General features: G+C 42.8%; 1 protein-coding gene and 1 long non-coding RNA gene across 2 annotated transcripts; both read right to left on the reverse strand.

The window, feature by feature from the left end:
• Positions 1-8775: 8775 nt before the first annotated feature.
• On the reverse strand, positions 8776-11380 carry LOC147238338 (uncharacterized). The gene is made up of 3 exons (XR_015111723.1): positions 11367-11380; positions 9049-9400; positions 8776-8953 (listed from the first exon to the last, which is right to left on the reverse strand). It is a non-coding gene; the product is annotated as an uncharacterized LOC147238338 (long non-coding RNA).
• Positions 11381-14326: 2946 nt separating this feature from the next.
• LOC147238339 (signal-regulatory protein beta-2-like) lies at positions 14327-17250 on the reverse strand. Its single transcript, XM_086196790.1, has 4 exons — positions 17162-17250; positions 15488-15630; positions 15053-15403; positions 14327-14975 (listed from the first exon to the last, which is right to left on the reverse strand). Exons 2-4 carry the CDS (start codon positions 15522-15524, stop codon positions 14629-14631), a joined length of 735 nt encoding a protein of 244 aa, XP_086052916.1. The 5' UTR covers positions 15525-15630; positions 17162-17250; the 3' UTR covers positions 14327-14628.
• Between the last annotated feature and the right edge of the window lie 595 nt (positions 17251-17845).

Genomic DNA, 17845 nt, shown 5'->3' on the forward strand with positions numbered 1-17845 from the left:
AAAAATAACTTAAAATTGGCAGTGATTTAACATTTCATATTTCAAGATAAACCAGGATAATTAACTGCAATATACCAGGATGATTGTTATAGGAAATAAAAATAAGCATTTTAACAAGAAATATCAGGATATTACAATGGCTCCAAAATTGTGTTACTTGTGAAAACTTATTATTTGTGTTGTAATCACAAGCAGGGCTGTAAACTATAAGAAAAACGTCGACTCATATACCAAATAAATGAGTGCATCATTTCTCCTTTAACAGCATTGAATGTTCCAATAAAAACTGAAAGGTCTTATTATCTTAAAACAAGATCATACTAAAGTGGCTTTATCTGGGACGTGCTGTAAAAAAACCTCAGTCCACAAACATCCGCATGACTTTTTTTGGATTTGCGTGCATTTGTGTTGTTGACAATTACATTCATATCTGATAACAGAGGTTAATTATTATTCATACAGCAATTAGACAAAAAGAGGGTGAAACAGAAATGCTGCATTTTGGGAAATAAGCTTGTTGGTTCTTGAGTTTTACAGCCAGGCAAGCAACTAAACACCCTTCTCTGCCCTCTGAAGCATTTTTAAGCTCCACTACCCCTGATGCAGTGAGTGACCACTTGCGGCGACGAAAACCTTTCTTTTAACAGGCAGGAATGACAGGCAGACCCAGGCTCAATGGGGACGGCCTTCTGCTTTGACCGGTTGGGGGGAAAGAGAGCAGGAGAGCGAGGCAGACACAAAGACAGATAATGGAGGAAGACAAGGACAGAGATAACAAGAGAGAGAAAGGGAAAAGACTGATGGACAGACGGGGGCGTGAGCAGGTGGAGCTATGGGTGGCAGCTTGAGCCTCTTCAGGTCTGCAGCCTCCTCCAGCAGCACCCGGGATCTGGGATGAGGGGAGCCCAAAGGCTCCGGAGAAGAAGACGATTTAGTAATACGTATTAGTATGATTTATGTATGGCAAATATAGGAGGACAGAGAGGAGTAGAGAGAAGCCCAGTGCACCATGGGAGATCCCCCAGCAGCCTAAGCCTATAGCAGCATATCTAAGGGCCAGCCTAAGCAGCCCAACTATAAGCCTGATCAAAAAGGAAGGTCTTAAGTCTGCTCTTAAAGGTCGAGAGGGTGCCTGCATCCCAGACCGAAACTGGGAGACGGTTCCACAGGAGCGGAGCCTGATAGCTGAAGGCTCTGACTCCCATTCTACTTTTAGAAACTCGAGGAACCACCAGTAACCCTACATCCTGGGAGTGAAGGGTTCTAGCTGGATAATAAGGGACTATGAGCTCTGTCAAATATGAAGGTGCCTGATTGTTGAGGACTTTGTGCGTTAGAAGGAGAATTTTGGGCGGCATGGCTCAGGGGTAGAGTGGCCGTCTAGCAACCGAAGGGTTGCTGGTTCGATCCCCGATCCCGGTGACCATGTCGAAGTGTCCTTGAGCAAGATACTGAACCCATAATTGCTCCTGATGAGTAGGTTGGTGCCTTGCATGGTAGCCTCCACCATCAGTGTGTGAGTGTGTGTGTGAATGGGTAAATGAGATGACACTGTAAAGCGCTTTGAGTACTGTTAAGGTAGAAAAGCGCTATATAAATTGAGTCCATTTACCATTTACCATTTTGAATTCTATTCTGAATTTGACAGGGAGCCAACAGAGAGAAGCCAGTACAGGAGAGACATGGTCTCTTCTACCAGTTCTTGTCAACACGCAGGCAGAAGCATTTTGGACCCACTGGAGAGTCTTTAGGGACCTACTGGTGCGGCCTGATAGGAGGGAGTTGCAGTAATCCAGCCTGGAAGTGACAAAAGCATGGACTAGTTTTTCTGCATCTTTTTGAGACAGGATGTGTCTGATCTTAGCGATGTATGGGCCCAGCATAATAACCTCACTTTTGTCAGAGTTTATTAAAAGGAAATTATGGGTCATCCAAGTTTTTGTCTCCTTTAGACAGGCCTCCAGTTTCGTCAGCTGATTTATTTCATGTGGATCATTGATGATTACAGCTGTGTGTCGTCAGCATAACAGTGAAAATTAATTGAGTGTTTCCTAATAATGTGACCTAGAGGAAGCAGATAAAGGGTGAAGAGGATTGGTCCAAGCACAGAGCCTTGTGGAACACCCTAAGTGACTGCAGTGGTTTCCGAGGGTTTATCATTAGTTTGTACCAACTGAGATCGACCGAGTAAATATGACCTGAACCAGTTTAGTGCAGTCCTTTAATGCCAATGACATGTTCCAGTCTCTGTAGAAGGATATGGAGGTCAATGGTATCAAAAGCTGCACTAAGATCTAATCAGACCAGCACAGAGACCAGTCTCTTATCTGATGCTAGTAGGAGGTCATTGGTAACTTTGACTAGTGTTGTTTCTGTGCTAGGATGAATCCTGAAACCTGACTGGAAATCTTCTAATAAGCTGTTGCCGTGGAGAAAGTCACAGAGCTGTTTAGCAACTGCTTTCAACCCTCAAGAGTGCACAATAGTTACAAGTGACTCCTGCTCTGCACGCTCTGCAGACTAGTAGAAAACTCCTGCTTGAGACAAATAGCATAGACACTTCATATTTTATCACTGAATCCTTGAACCTTCTTTGTCTGTACAGCCCAAGCAGCGAAACGTATCAAAGCATGACATATGAAAATAATCATTTCTAACAGGTCTAAACATGATCTAGCATGTGAAAATAATACAATGCACAAGGTTACATGAGACCAGGTTGATTGAAAATGTTTATAGACTGTAATGATTTCTGAGCTTATTTTCTTAATATGAATTGTGAGTGGAGATGTAATTACATTTTAATGGCAACATCGTTATAAAGAATACTGCTAATGTGCTTTTCTTTAAGTTTTGTTCATAATTTTTTAATTTATATTGCACCGACCAGCAGATTAGACAGGAAAACACTTGAAAGTGTTCCAAAGTTCTACTTCTAAGATATAAATACCTTAATCTAGCAGCATGTTAGCCCACCATGCACCTGCTGCTTCCTGGTGTGGTGAAGTTGATGTGAAAAGGAGAGAGCAAGTTTCCATTGGTGCAAACAGATAACACAGGAAGACTGGTCGGTAGCCTCCAGGCCACAAGATCTTGTTTGCTTGTGCAGCAAGCATCATGTCTAAAATGTAAATTAACAATCTCTGCACAGAATTAGAAACAAGCGGTGGTCTGGTGAGTGAGGTCAGATCATTTTAAGTCTTCAGGGGCAAAGATTTATGTCTCTGCTCATGTGAGGAGTGGTCTCACATAGCTAGACAGAAAGAGAAGGACAAGCAGTGAGAAAGACAGAGGGAGAGGGGGCAATCAAAAAACAAAAACAACAGCGGAAATAATTAAAAAGCCAGCTGTCAATAATGACATCTGCTCGTTACTTAAGCAATAAATTTCAGAACGATATGAGAATTTCAGTAGAGCAGCATATCTCAGGGTTCACCTTAGCAGCCTCAACTATAAGCTTTATCAAAAAGGAAAGTCTTACATCGACTCTTAGTCTTAGAGAGAGTGATTGCATCAGGACCAAAACTGGGAGACAGTTCCACAGGAGAGAAGCCCAGGGACTGAAGACTCTGGCTTCCATTCTACTTTGAGACACTGCTTCAAGTGGGAGTTAAAGGACAGACCCTGTTTAAAGATAACTTCCAGGTTCCTTACGATAGAGCAGGAGGCTAAGATGATTCCATCCAGGGTACCCATCTCATTAGAGAAGGTGTTTTCAAAGTCTTTTGGGCCCAGCGCAATCCCTTCAGTTTTGTTGCAATTTAGTCATATTGCTGTCCATGTTTTTTATTTTCTTTTGAAAGACCTCAAGTTTCGACAGAAGTGCATTGATGAGTATAACTGCATATCATCTGCATAACAATTACAAATAATCAAGTATTTCCTTATTATGTTATCTAATGTAAGCAAATATTGGATGAAGATCATTGGTCCAAGTACAGACCCTTGTGGAACACAGTAACTGACTGTAGTGGCCTCAGAGGAATCATCTTTCACAAGAACAAATTGAGATCAACTCAGTAAACCAGCATGGTCCCAGTTGCATGTTCCAGTCTTTGCAGTGGGACGTGATGGTCAGTGGTATGTAAATCTGCACGAAGATCTAACAAGACCAGCACAGAGACAAGTCCGTCATCATGTGCCAGTAGAAGGTCATGAGTTAAAAGTGGGGGGGGGGGGGGGCAATAATCATTCAATGGCAAATTTATATTGACAATGTTTTGTGTAAACCAGACTGTCTGAGGGTTAGGGTTAGGATTTTAGCAGCATGTTAGCCCACCTTGCACTTCTAATTCTAGCCAGCTCTTGCTGCTTCCTGATGTGGTGAAGTTGATGTGAACAGCAGAGAACAAGTTTCCATTGTTGCAAACAGACAACACAGGAAGACTGGTCGGTAGCCTCCAGGCCACAAGATCTTGTTTGCTTGTGTAGCAAGCATCATGTCTAAGATGTCAAAAAAACACTACCTCTGCACAGAGTTAAAGACAAGCAGTGGTCTGGTGAGTGAAGTCAGATAATTTTAATAGACACTCAGTGGCAAAGATTCATGTCTCTAGCTAAGTGAGACAACTCCTCACATGAGCAGACATAAGGAGAATGACAGACAGTGAGAAAGACAAAAGGATGGGGGCAATCAACAAATAAAAACAACAGCTGAAATGATAGAAAACCAGCTGACATTAATGACATCTACTTGTTACTTAAGCAATAAATTTCAGCACAATATGAGCATTTCAGCATGGCAGCAGAGCATCATATTTCAGGGTTTACCCAAGCATCCTTAACTATAAGCTTTATCAAAAAGGAAAGTCTTACTTCTACTCTAAGACTTAGAGAGGGTGTTTGCACCAGGACCAAAGAACAGTTCCATCGGAGTTGAGCCTGGTGACTGAAGGCTCTGGCTCCCTCTCTACTTTGCAAGACTCTAGGGACCACAAGAAACCCTGCATCCTGGGAGCGAAGGGTTCGAGCTGGGTCGTAGTCAAGTCAAGTCAATTTTATTTGTATAGCGCCAAATCACAAAAAAGTTATCTCATGACACTTTACAAGTAGAGCAGGTCTACCACGCTCCTTCAATGAAATTACACCCAAAAATTCTCCATGAGCAAGCACATCCTGCAACAGCAGCGACAAAACCCTTCCTTTTAACAGGCAGGAATGTCGAGCAGATCCAGGCTAAATGGGGACGGCCTTCTGCTTTGACCGGTTGGGGGCAAAGAGAGCAGGAGAGCAGGGCAGAGACAAAGACAGATAATGAAGGAAGACAGATATACAGAAGGAAAGAGTGGAACAGAGATAAAGAGAGAGAGAAAAGGATGAGACTGATGGACAGACGGGGACGTGAGCAGGTGGAGCTACAGGTGGCAGCTTGAGCCTCTTCAGGTCTGCAGCCTCCTCCAGCAGCACCCGGGATCTGGGATAAGGGGAGCCCGAAGGCTCCGGAGAAGGAGATGAGTTAGTAATATGTATGAGTATGATTTATGTATGACAAATATAGGAGGTCAGAGAGGATTAGAGAGAAGCCCAGTGCACCATGGGATTTTCCCCAGCAGCCTAAGCCTATAGCAGCATATCTAAGGGCCAGCCTAAGCAGCCCAACTATAAGCCTGATCAAAAAGGAAGGTCTTAAGTCTGCTCTTAAAGGTCGAGAGGGTGCCTGCATCCCAGACCGAAACTGGGAGACGGTTCCACAGGAGCGGAATTGCAGTCATCCAGCCTGGAAGTGACAAAGGCGTGGACTAGTTTTTCTGCATCCTTTTGAGACAGGATGTGTCTGATCCCAGCAATGTTTCATAAATGAAAGAAAGCAGTCCCAGAAATTTGCCCTAATGTGGGCATGAAAGGACAAATCCTGATCAAAGAGAACTCCTAGGTTCCTTACGGTCGTGCTGGGGGCCAAGGTTATACCTTCCAGGGTACCTTTAGATAGGGTGTCTCTAAGATGTTTTGGGCCCAGGACAATGACTTCAGTTTTATCGGAGTTTAATAAAAGGAAATTAAGGGTCATCCAAGTTTTTATCTCCTTTAGACAGGCCTCCAGTTTCGTCAGCTGATTTATTTCATGTGGATGCATTGATAAGTACAGCTGTGTGTCGTCAGCATAACAGTGAAATTTAATTGAGTGTTTCCTAATAATGTGACCTAGAGGAAGCAGATAAAGGGTGAATTGGATTGGTCATAGCACAGAGCCTTGAGGAACACCATAAGTGACTGCAGTGGTTTCCGAGGGTTTACCATTAGTTTGTACCAACTGAGATCGACCTAGTAAATATGACCTGAACCAGTTTAGTGCAGTTCCTACAATGACATGTTCCAGTCTCTGTAGAAGGATATGGAGGTCAATGGTATCAAAAGCTGCACTAAGATCTAATCAGACCAGCACAGAGACGAGTCCGTCATCTGATGCTAGTAGGAGGTCATTGGTAACTTTGACTAGTGTTGTTTCTGTGCTAGGATGAATCCTGAACCCTGACTGGAAATCCTCTAATAGGCTGTTGCTATGGAGAAAGTCACTGTAGGGAACTATGAGCTCTGTCAGATTTGAAGGTGCCTGATTGTTGAGGGCTTTGTATGTTACAAGGAGAGTTTTGAATTCTATTCTGAAATTGACAGGGAGCCAATGCAGAGAAGCCTACGCAGGAGAGATATGGTCTCTACTATGAGTCTTTTGAGACAGACTGGTGCAGCCTGATAGGAGAGAATTGCAGTAATCCAGTTTTAAATTAACAAATGCATGGACTGGTTTCTCTTCATCTTTTTGAGACAGGATGTGTGTGATCGTAGTGATGTTACATAAATGAAAGAGGGTGTTTCTTGAGATTTGCATCATGTGGGTGTTAAAGGATGGACCCTGATCAAAGAGTACCCCCAGGTTCCTCACAATAGTGCAGGAGGCTAAGATGATTCCATCCAGGAAACCCATCTCATTAGAGAAGGTGGTTCCCAGGTGTTTTGGGCCCACCACAATAACTTCAGTTTTGTTGCAATTTAGTCATAGGAAAATAATGCTGTCCATGTTTTTATTGTCTTTGAAAGGCCTCAAGTTCAGTCAGCTGATTGTTTTCATGTGGATGCATTGATTAAGTAAAACTGCATATCATCTGTGTAACAATGACACTTAATCAAGTACATCCTTTTAATGTAATCTAAAGGAAACAAATATTGGATGAATATCATTGGTCCAAGCACAGACCCTTGTGGAACACTGGGCAATAATCAGTCAATGGCAAATTTATATTGATAATGTTGTTCCTGTAAACCAGACTGTGTGAGGAATGCTCTCAGTGCTCTGACTGAAGCTTCTCGCCCATTTCTTCTTGTTTTTGGGATCAGTATTCAGTGTCTTTTCACACAACTAGCTAGTCAGGTCATTTACTGTATGATGAACATATGAGGAAGTCAGAGGTCACTCCTATTTCAAAGGAACATTCCTCCTTTTTACAAAAGTTTTCATTTTAAGATCATTTGTATCACCATTGTCATGCATGCTTGTGAGACAGTTGTATAAAACTGCAAATAACTTATTGGTAGACTGGCGGGGTTCACCTTGTATTGGTCACCAGTCTGTCGCAGGGTCATCCATCCATCCATCCACTGTCTTCTGCTTATTCCTATTAAGGGTGCGGAGGGGCTGGAGCCTATCCCAGCGTCAAAGGGCGAAAGGCGGGGTACACCCTGGACAAGTCGCCAGTCCATCGCAGGGCCAACATACAGAGATGAACAACCATTCGCTCTTCCATTCATACCTACAGTCAATTTAGAGTATCAATCAGCCTCGTCCCCAAATTGATGTCTTTGGATGGTGGGAAGAAGCCGGAATACCAGAGAGAACCCATGCGTGCACGGGGAGAACATACAGACTCCACACAGAAAGATCCCGTGCCTGAGCCAGGACTCGGACCCGGAAACCTTCTTGCTGTGAGGTGACAGTGCTGACCACTGCACCACCGTGCAGCCCCCGTCACAGGGCCATCAAGAGCAATTAGTCATTCAGTGTCTTGCTCAAGGACACTTCAGCGTGGTCACAGGGGCAAGTGAGGATCAAACCAGGGACCCATGGGTTGCTCGACAGCCACTCTTGCGCCACACTGCCCCTTTGAGAATTATTATTCACAATTTATTTTAAAAAGCCTCTAATTAAGGTTAAGATGGGTGTTTTTGATCAGAAAACTTCATTAAATATTTATAGCACAGCTTCAGATTGAGTTTCTTCTGCCACTGACTTGATGCTGACTGACTTGTAATGTAGTTGATGGTTCAGTGTCACCGTCAGACAAAGGAAACAGTTCATCAGTCATTGTCCTGAGTATGTGAGGGTTCTTATTATGAAACTGAGTTCATTTGCATTTTATCCACCCTGAACATTCGATTCTCTGTGCACTTCCACATTCTGTTCTCACAATTCAGCTTCAGTTGATGGACACAGAATTCCTGTTCACATTTGTGACGATTCCTGGAGGGTGGAAAAGATAGAGCTGAGCTGCATGCCTTTAACAAGGCCTCATCCACAACTACAACCTCCACCACCAGCACAGCACCTCCCAGGTATAACAACTTTGGCGTTGTCTTGAGACTTCCAACACCAGGGGTCTGCAACCTTTTTTTTTATCAAAAGAGCCATTTCGCCCCCTCTTTCACCAAAGAAAAACAGTCTGGAGCCTCAAAACACAACACAACTTATAAACTTTCAAATGTTTTAATAGAATAAAGAACAGAAGTGCAGTGTGCATGTGTGGTCCTCCTCTGGAATAAATAAAAGTGAACTATGCAGGCCTATTTGAGTCCTTCCTATATTTTTGTGAAATAAAAATAAAAACTAGCCCACTTTAATATGAATAAAACAGTTAACACTAGCTTAGCAATTTTAAAAACTTAATTAGGAATGTTTGTGGCAAGTCCCTTTTGGTGTGCTCTCATTCATGTTTCTTTCTCAGACAGTTATCAATTGAAGAACCTGAACATACAAAAAAAAAAAAGCATCAGCTCAAAATAGATTTTTTTTTTTTCCTGTCTGAAAAATAACAGCCTATGAAATGCAATTGTTCTCACCTGTTTCATATGACTTCTGTGTCTGAAGTTCGCTGCAGATCATCCCTATGTCGGGGCTGTAAGATGTGACTTGGATTTTCACACAGGACTGGAGGCCCTCATTTGTGAGGCGGGAGCGATGTTTGGACTTTATGAAGTTCATGCTTTAGAAAACTTGCTCACATAAGTATGTTGAGCCAAAGATGGACAGGACTCCAAATGCATATTTTTTTTCATGTTCACATACGTTTCAGGAATGGCACTCAACGTGTCCAAAACAAGTTTGTTGGGTTTGGGGAGCTTTATAATGAGACACAGCTGGGAAGGAACAATCAGGGAGGCGGTGTGACAAGCCGGAACAAGGAAGTAAAACCTGTGAAGACAAGAAAGAAACGTGAGTTACCAAAATAAAACAGGAAGTGAAACACAAAACATGAAACACGAAGACAGACAGGGAAGCTAGACTAACAGGATCATGACACATATATTCCCATTAAATCCCACGGAAAGTTTCCAACTTTGAAATTTCCCTGAATTTTGCAACCCTAGTTTCCACTCACTCCCCTCTGAAAAGTCGCCTAGTAATGTAGCTTTAGTGCACGTCTTGCAAACAACTCCTCTCACTTGAAATTGAAAATATATCACCAAGTTTCACCAGTTGTGTTCGCTTGCCTGTTTTTATGTACTCCAACAGCCACTCCAGCTTTCACAACATGCGTTTCTTCATTTCATTTTGAGAAGATTAAGTGCCACAGCTTGCTTGTTTAGCCATGAAAAACAAATGCAACAACAGCAGCTACTTGATATTGATTGGCTGTCAAGCTAAATAACCGCTGCAGGTTTTGCCTGGCAGCACCTAGCAGGCACGTTCATCCCTGACTGACAGTCACTTTGTTACCAGTCAATCATTGCATAGACAAACGCCCACAGTGGGGCACATCCTGCTTTAAGTCATGAATTTCACCATTCACAATGTGCATTAGTCGAAAAAGCCCAGTGAAAACTGGACAGGGATATTTGAGCGTGCAACTTTTATGTCTTGGTGGGGAGCAGTGCACAGTTGCACAGTGAAACTTAGAGGGGTGGGCTCTCTCCTCATTTGATCCATGTCTCCAAAACTTTGGTGGAGGAATAGAGTGGAATGTTGTTTTTGGTAAGTGTTCCAAATATATAGGTTGTGTACTCACTACCTATGGTCAATTGACAGACATGCAGGACAACATAAAGAGATTCCCCGCTTAATAGATGGGTATCTCCTATTTGATAAGCAAGATCAAAGATTAATGTTAGAAGTTACAGATCAAATTCAAAGATCAAAACAGATCCTCATGTACAAAAATCATTCCATACATACAGGAACATTTTAGGTAGGAACAACCCTAAACTCGAAATACAGCCTCTGGGTCTAATGTCAAAATGAGTGTGGACACTAACTGCTCTGACTCAGCAAACGTGCGTTAACTTCCTTGATCTGCATTTAAGATACGCCACTCATTTCAAACTTTTTCCCTTTCAAAGTGACTCATTTTGGTTTTTGCTTCCGTGTGAGCTTCTCTTTGCTGTAGTTTAGGGGCCACAGGCTGAACTTCCTGTTTGCAACCAAACAAATTTCCACCAGCAGAAACCTGTTTGCACTGCCTCAAACCTTTTCCACCACAGCAGTAATGAACTGCAGGAAACTGCAGTCCATGACAGCAAACATTAGTGGTTTAAAAACTCTCCAGCCATATTCTCAATAATCAATCACATTCATTTGAGCAAAAACAAACTCTGAATCTTCCAGACTGGTGCAACTGTGAAAGAGCGTGGACAAATGAGAGTTAGTTCAACTGAAGGAGTCAGCTACCCCCATGACGAACAGAAGGTGAAGAAGACAGGAGGAACAAAACTGTCTTTGTAAGTTTCAGTTTCATCTGCTGTGGTTTTGTGACCTGTATGAATGATCTTAAACCCCACCACACGGGAAGCCAACTGAAATAGCAGAAAACCTTTAAACAGAGGTGTCTGATCATCCAGACTGTGCTAACCCTTTCACGAGAACAACCTCACACCAAAGAGGGAATTCTTTGGATTATTCTGAATGACTACAATTGGATTTATGAAAATGCAGATTATTGAAAAAGCACAATCATTTATCCTCACATCAAGGTCTTCAGGAATGGCACATGCAATTGACAGGGCAATTTACAGCCTGCATACGCAATACGCATACGTTTGCTATGCCAGAAATTGTCGGAAATGAACCACGACAGCTTGCGGGGGGGGGGGGGGGGGGGGGGGGGGCATGAAAGCCACAGTAAAATAAAACAAGGAATAAGAAAACAGTAAAAGCTACTTACACACAATGTCGTCATTCTCAGTATTGTGGCAGGATGAGGAAAAAACAGGAGACGAAGGCGAGTTTTAACTTCTTTAATGCTCAACCAAAAAAAACAACTGCAACAGGAATAACTTTACCACAGAGCCCACGAAAGTAAACCATGCCCCCGGCTCACAGCCCTGCTAGGTGAGAGGCATAGCCCCTGGTGTCCGCCACAGTATCATGTAAATATAGACTTGCAGACAGTGCTCCAAGCAAGAGGTCACTACCTTTTCTTTTGTAAGACCACTAAGCTAACTTTAGCTTACTGAAAGCTCACGTTATGGCTATTTTTTTTAGCTGAACTAGCCACCGAACATAGTCTTGCTTTTAGCATAGCTAGCCACCAAACATTTCCTCATTTAGCTGGTCACCGAATATATTCTTACCGCAATTTTATAGAATTACTCTCTCAAACACAGACTTTTCACTCCAAAGCAGCCAACTGGTCCTCCATAGTCAGCAACCTGGAGTTTACTGCAGCAAACTGCTCATTCACATCTGTAGCAAACATAGTAAACTCTCTGGTAAGCCCACCGATAGCACACAGCACTTTTTCTCGTCAGTTTGCAGACTTGCTGAAAGAGGTTGATCGTGTCCATGCAGAAGAGTTCCAAGCGAGATGCTGTTCAGCCAAAGTTAAACACAAAACAAAGCAGCAAAACACGACTCAATTCAAGCTAAAATTTAAGAGCCTATAATTGGGCTATCCTGAGCAAGATTTCTTTGTACCAGAGATTTTCTTAAATTTTTTTTTTTTTAAAAGTCACCTCTTTATTTGCTGTTGTTTCACTCACAGTCCTCTAACCTACTATAAGTCCAATAACAGACATTAATGGCTTTAACACATCTCATAAGCTATTTCTGAAGCAGAGGTAAGAACGCTCAAGACTCACCTGACTAGCTTAACAGCATAAATGGTCTCGAGATAGATAGATTGATAGATAGATAGATAGATAGATGATAGATAGAAAGATGGATAGATAGATAGATAGATAGATAGATAGATGATAGATAGATAGATAGATAGATAGATGATAGATAGACAGATGGATAGATAGATAGATAGATGATAGATGATAGATAGATAGATAGATAGATAGATGATAGATAGAAAGATGGATAGATAGATAGATAGATAGATAGATAGATAGATAGATGATAGATAGATAGATAGATAGATAGATGATAGATAGACAGATGGATAGATAGATAGATAGATGATAGATAGATAGATAGATAGATAGATAGATGATAGATAGACAGATGGATAGATAGATAGATAGATAGATAGATAGATGGATGGATAGATAGACAGATGGATAGACAGATAGATAGATAGACGGATAGATAGATAGATAGATAGATGGATAGATAGATAGATAGATAGATAGATAGATAGACAGATAGATAGATAGATAGATATTCAGATAGATAGACGGATAGATAGATGGATAGATAGATAGACAGACAGATAGATAGATGGATGGATGGATGGATGGATGGACGGACGGACGGACGGACGGACGGACAGACAGATAGATGATAGATGGATGGATGGATGGATGGATAGATAGATAGATAGATGTGTACATGAATACATCATATGGACAATGAAAAATAACTCAATAAAAATCCATATGAATGATCTAAGAGTGGCGTCAGCATCACCTTGCAGTGGCCGATGTCAATTTCTGACAATTTTTGGCAGTGTCCGTGTCGCCTGCAAATTGCCACAAATTGTCAGAAACCTGGACTTTCATGGTCATTTTCAGTGCCACATACTGACGAAAATCACACTTAACATGCAGTGAAATCTGTCTGTCTGTATGTGTTGACCCTGTGATGGACTGGCGACCCGTCCAGTGAAATCTGCCTCCCGTCCGAAGGCAGCTGGGATAGGCTCCAGCCCCCCGCGACCCTTCACTGAATAAGCGGTAGAAAATGAATGGATGGATGTTTTTGGTATCTAGTTAGGGACTATTGTTCAATGCGTTCTGACAGTCTTTTTTTCCCCAGTCCCAAGGTAAACTTCTCAGTTCTGTTGACAATACTTGATGTCAGAATAAACCACAGAATCTCTGCCGTGTTCCACTGCAGTTGTCCTGACAGAGAGGTGTCTGGGCGTCGACCTCACAGCTGCATAGATAACAGCAACACTACTCTGTGACAAAGTACAATAATCAGGATTAATTTGTGCTGTTGACTGCAGAGAGAGAGAGACAGTCAGTCTAACATGAATTTGACATACAGCGAAAATATGACACTGCGACATCCAAGATCAACTCCTACCTGATTTTCTGGAGAAGATCCATCATCTTCAGCTTCTAAAAGAAAACATATCTGTTCCAGTGACTTCAGAATAGAACACACTGTGGATCTGATTGTGACACAGACATAAAAGTTTTAAATACCTGATGGAACATTCCTCTGACTTTTACAAAATGTCCAGAGAAGAATCAAGGTCACAATCCCAAGAACGATGTTTGAAATCATCAGTGTAACAACAGTTGGACTCAGTTCATCAGGTCGAGTTAAAGCAGTGTCTCCTGAAATAGGAGACTGAGAAGATAAAGTTCTGAATTCAAAACTTCCAATGTATTAGTCAGCTTTTGACTATGTATCCTGATGTTGACATCTGTTTGGGTAAGAAGTTAAGCAGACTGCATTTTAATTTTGCTCAAGAAATCAAAACTCATCCCGAACAGGTTGGCTTTGTAATTTGCTGCCCCCCACAGCTCCACCTGCTCACGTCCCCGTCTGTCCATCGGTCTCTTCCCTTTCTTGCTCTCTTTATCTCTGTCCCACTCTCTTTCTGGTTATCTGTTGTCCTCCATTATCTGTCTTTGTCTCTGCCCCGCTCTCCTGCTCCCCCCCCCCCCCCCAACCGGTCAAAGCAGAAGGTCGTCCCCACTGATCCTGGATCTGCTCAGTGTTCCGGCCTGTTAAAAGGAAGGTTTTCATCGCTGCTGTTGCAGGATGTGCTTGCTGATGGAGAATTGTTGGGTGTAGGTTCATTGAAGGAGTGGTGCTGGACCTGCTCTACTTGGAAAGAGTCATGAGATGACTTTTGTTGTGATTTGGCGCCGTACACATAAAATTGACTTGACTTGACTTCTGATTGTGCTTTTATGTTAAAATTACCTTAATAAGATGATTTTACTCAAACTCAGGATCTTCTCTGAGCAATTAAGATAACACTTTTTGACTTTTTGGATGAAGTCAACTTTTATTCTCTTACCTTAAATGTTAATCCTGGTTCCACTTCCAAACAACGTGTCTCCACTTGAAGCCACAGCGCAGTAGTAGGTTCCAGTATCACTGGAGCTGAGGTTCCTCATGAGAAGGGTGTACACACAGATAAGCTCTCCAGAGCCGGTCTCATTCCTCTGAAAGGTTGCAGCTGTATTCCCAGACCAGTGAATCATTTTTGGAGCAGAATTCTCAGAGTTTTTCAGCCATACAACACCAGTGTGTTCTGCTGCACAGTGTTCAGTGAGAACAGAACAGCTGAGAGTCACAGAGTCACCTGGCTGCACCGACTGAGACTCTGGCTGCTGGAAGACAGAGTCACTGCTCATCTTTGAACCTTGGGGAAAGAAAGCTAATGAGCGGTGATCAATAACTTCATGTTCTCATTCGACTGAAATCATGTTGAGATGCCACAAATTCCTTCCAGTACCAAAACGGTTCCACGTCCAAACTGAATCTCATCCCACTTCACCACACCACAGTAGTATGTGCCAACATCTTCCCATGTTGTTTCTGATATTGTCAGATGATAGTTGTTGCTGTCAAGTTTTACAGAATAACGGTGTTCAAACTTCTCCTCAAGTGTAGTATGATGATAGGTAAAATCAGATTTTGACACCAGCTCTAGTCTCTTCAGTGCAGACAGTTTGTACCACACTCTTTTATTCATTGCACTCTCTATATAACATTCAATAGTAGCTGAGTCTCCGAGCTTCACCGTTTGGAAAGAATCAGGCTGAGAAATTCCACCGGCCTTTGCTGCACCTGAAATAAAATGCAAAATATCATCAGATTTGTGTTGTAAAGTCAGTGGTGAAAATATTTCACAAGTGTGTTTTGGTTACTTACACAAAGACCAGAGCAAGAAAACAAAGCACACCATCATCTCTTCTGCTTCAGGAGATATGACCAGCTGAAGACACACCAGGCTGAACGACAGCTTGTCCCCACATCTGTTTGAACTGGTTGGCTCAGCACCTCATCATGTAGAACTTGATTGGTTGGATCAGAGTCAAGCACAGACAAAAAAAATCTCATCACATTGGTGGCAATACATCATCAAAGATGATGCTGCACATTTAAACGAGTAGGACAAAGAAAAAAACAAGTTAGGTACTATGGGTTCATCATAGGTTCAGCCCTGCATCTTGATCACTTGTGGGTTTGTCTCTTACACAACACACGCAGCATGTCAAGAAATCGTCCCGGCTCTTACTCTTTGAAGAAAGGAGACCAAGGCCCTTGCTTGAGGTTTATGTATATTTTTTCTAAATCCCCACTTTTCTGACCGTCTGAGCCTCTTGTCCACATGAACAAAGTCTTTTGGGCCACATAGACGTAGATTTTTGAAAATGGAAAAGAAAATATCAGTGGAGCTGTGCAGACATGATGATGTAATAGGGTTGTTCGCATGTTGCATCTTGAGCTTGGTTGGTAGTATTACCTTCTTCTCTGGGTCATTTGAATGAGAAAATTTGTTCCCAAGTTTATCATTCTCTTCTTTGTCAGGATACTGTTCCTGAAACTCCACCAAAATGTCTGAATATTTCGTATAACATGACTCCCAGTCTACGTTTTCTTGATCTTTCATGACTTTGCATTGTAACGCAATGTTTAGCAGCAGCTCCACCTCGTCGTCAGTCTACACAAAAGGTTTTTTTTCTTTCTTGCTAGCCATAATGTCTCTTTTCGGGTTTTTAGGGCCTGAGCCTGAAGGCACTTCAGGCGAAGGCATTAGCAGCATTAGCACATTAGCAGCACTAAAAACACTAAAAACACCCACTAAACACTGTCCCAGCCCCCCCAACACCCCAGACGGCCTGGAGCCAGTTTTCACATCCACACCATTCAAAACCTGGTACTGGACTGTTCTTGCTGTTAATGAGCGTGCGCTTAACGAGCATATTCTAATTTCACCCCCTGAACATGCATGAAATTCACTGAATTTCGGCACACTTCTCCGGTCTGGTGACGCATTCATTAACCTAAAAAAAAACCAACTACAAAGTCGATAGCGCCACCTATGGAGCCACACAACTGAAACATAATTTAAAGATAATTTTCAGCGCTATAACTCCTCCCACGAATGTCCCACAAACATGGGACCAACATCGTTGGACTTGTCTCATCAAGACGGAAAATTCATACACTCTGACCCCTCACCTATCTACAACAGAATGTCCACAATTTGGACAAAACTTTCAAAATGAGGACTTTTTGAGGACTCCCCAAACAAAATCTATCTGCTCCTAGGGCATTAATGCTATCGCTTCCAAACTTACACACATTAATCACACAACTCTGCTCTTCAAAAATCTGTAAAAACTTTGCAATAACTCACTCGGTGTCCATTATACAAGCCCTCAAAGTCGGGGAGACACATTTTACGCTCACAATTGAAGTCTATGGGGAGACCGTGTCCTCTCAGGGTACATACTCTCAAACAAACGCTGCTCACGTCTACACCATACATCCCACAGCTTTTAAAAAACACACCACTGCATTCCTGACAAAAACCCCTACAAAAACATGGTGTTCTGTGTCCCTCTTTCTTGACCAACGTATGCCGACTTATTCAGCTTTTCCACACTCCAATTCTGGTGCTCCTCCTCTCTCCCCACTCTAGCACAGATCAAAGACAGAGCAGTGGGGGAGGGGTTCTTAAAGGGCCAGCTCTCAGCTCTGCTCTCACTCTAGCACAGATCAGAGACAGAGCAGTGGGGGAGGGGTTCTTAAAGGGCCAGCTCTCAGCTCTGCTCTCACTCTAGCACAGATCAAAGACAGAGCAGTGGGGGAGGGGTTCTTAAAGGGCCAGCTCTCAGCTCTGCTCTGTCTCTAGCACAGATCAAAGACAGAGCAGTGGGGGAGGGGTTCTTAAAGGGCCAGCTCTCAGCTCTGCTCTCTCTCTAGCACAGATCAAAGACAGAGCTGTGGGGGAGGGGTTCTTAAAGGGCCAGCTGGCAGCTCTGCTCTCACTCTAGCACAGATCAAAGACAGAGCAGTGGGGGAGGGGTTCTTAAAGGGCCAGCTCTCAGCTCTGCTCTCACTCTAGCACAGATCAAAGACAGTGCGGTGGGGGAGGGGTTCTTAAAGGGCCAGCTGGCAGCTCTGCTCTCACTCTAGCACAGATCAAAGACAGAGCAGTGGGGGAGGGGTTCTTAAAGGGCCAGCTGGCAGCTCTGCTCTCACTCTAGCACAGATCAAAGA

This window comes from Aulostomus chinensis, chromosome 24 (assembly GCF_037954235.1).
Source record: "Aulostomus chinensis isolate RoL2024-O1b breed Wild chromosome 24, RoL_Achi_v1.0, whole genome shotgun sequence".
NCBI lineage: Eukaryota > Metazoa > Chordata > Actinopteri > Syngnathiformes > Aulostomidae > Aulostomus > Aulostomus chinensis.

Coding starts and splice junctions, on each gene's coding strand:
- LOC147238339 (XM_086196790.1), bottom strand. CDS start 15,524: ATGATGGTGTGCTTTGTTTTCTTGCTCTGGTCTTTGT. Junction 15,404..15,487: donor TTTCTTGCTCTGGTCTTTGT/GTAAGTAACCAA, acceptor ATTTTATTTCAG/GTGCAGCAAAGGCCGGTGGA. Junction 14,976..15,052: donor TTTGGTACTGGAAGGAATTT/GTGGCATCTCAA, acceptor TCTTTCCCCAAG/GTTCAAAGATGAGCAGTGAC.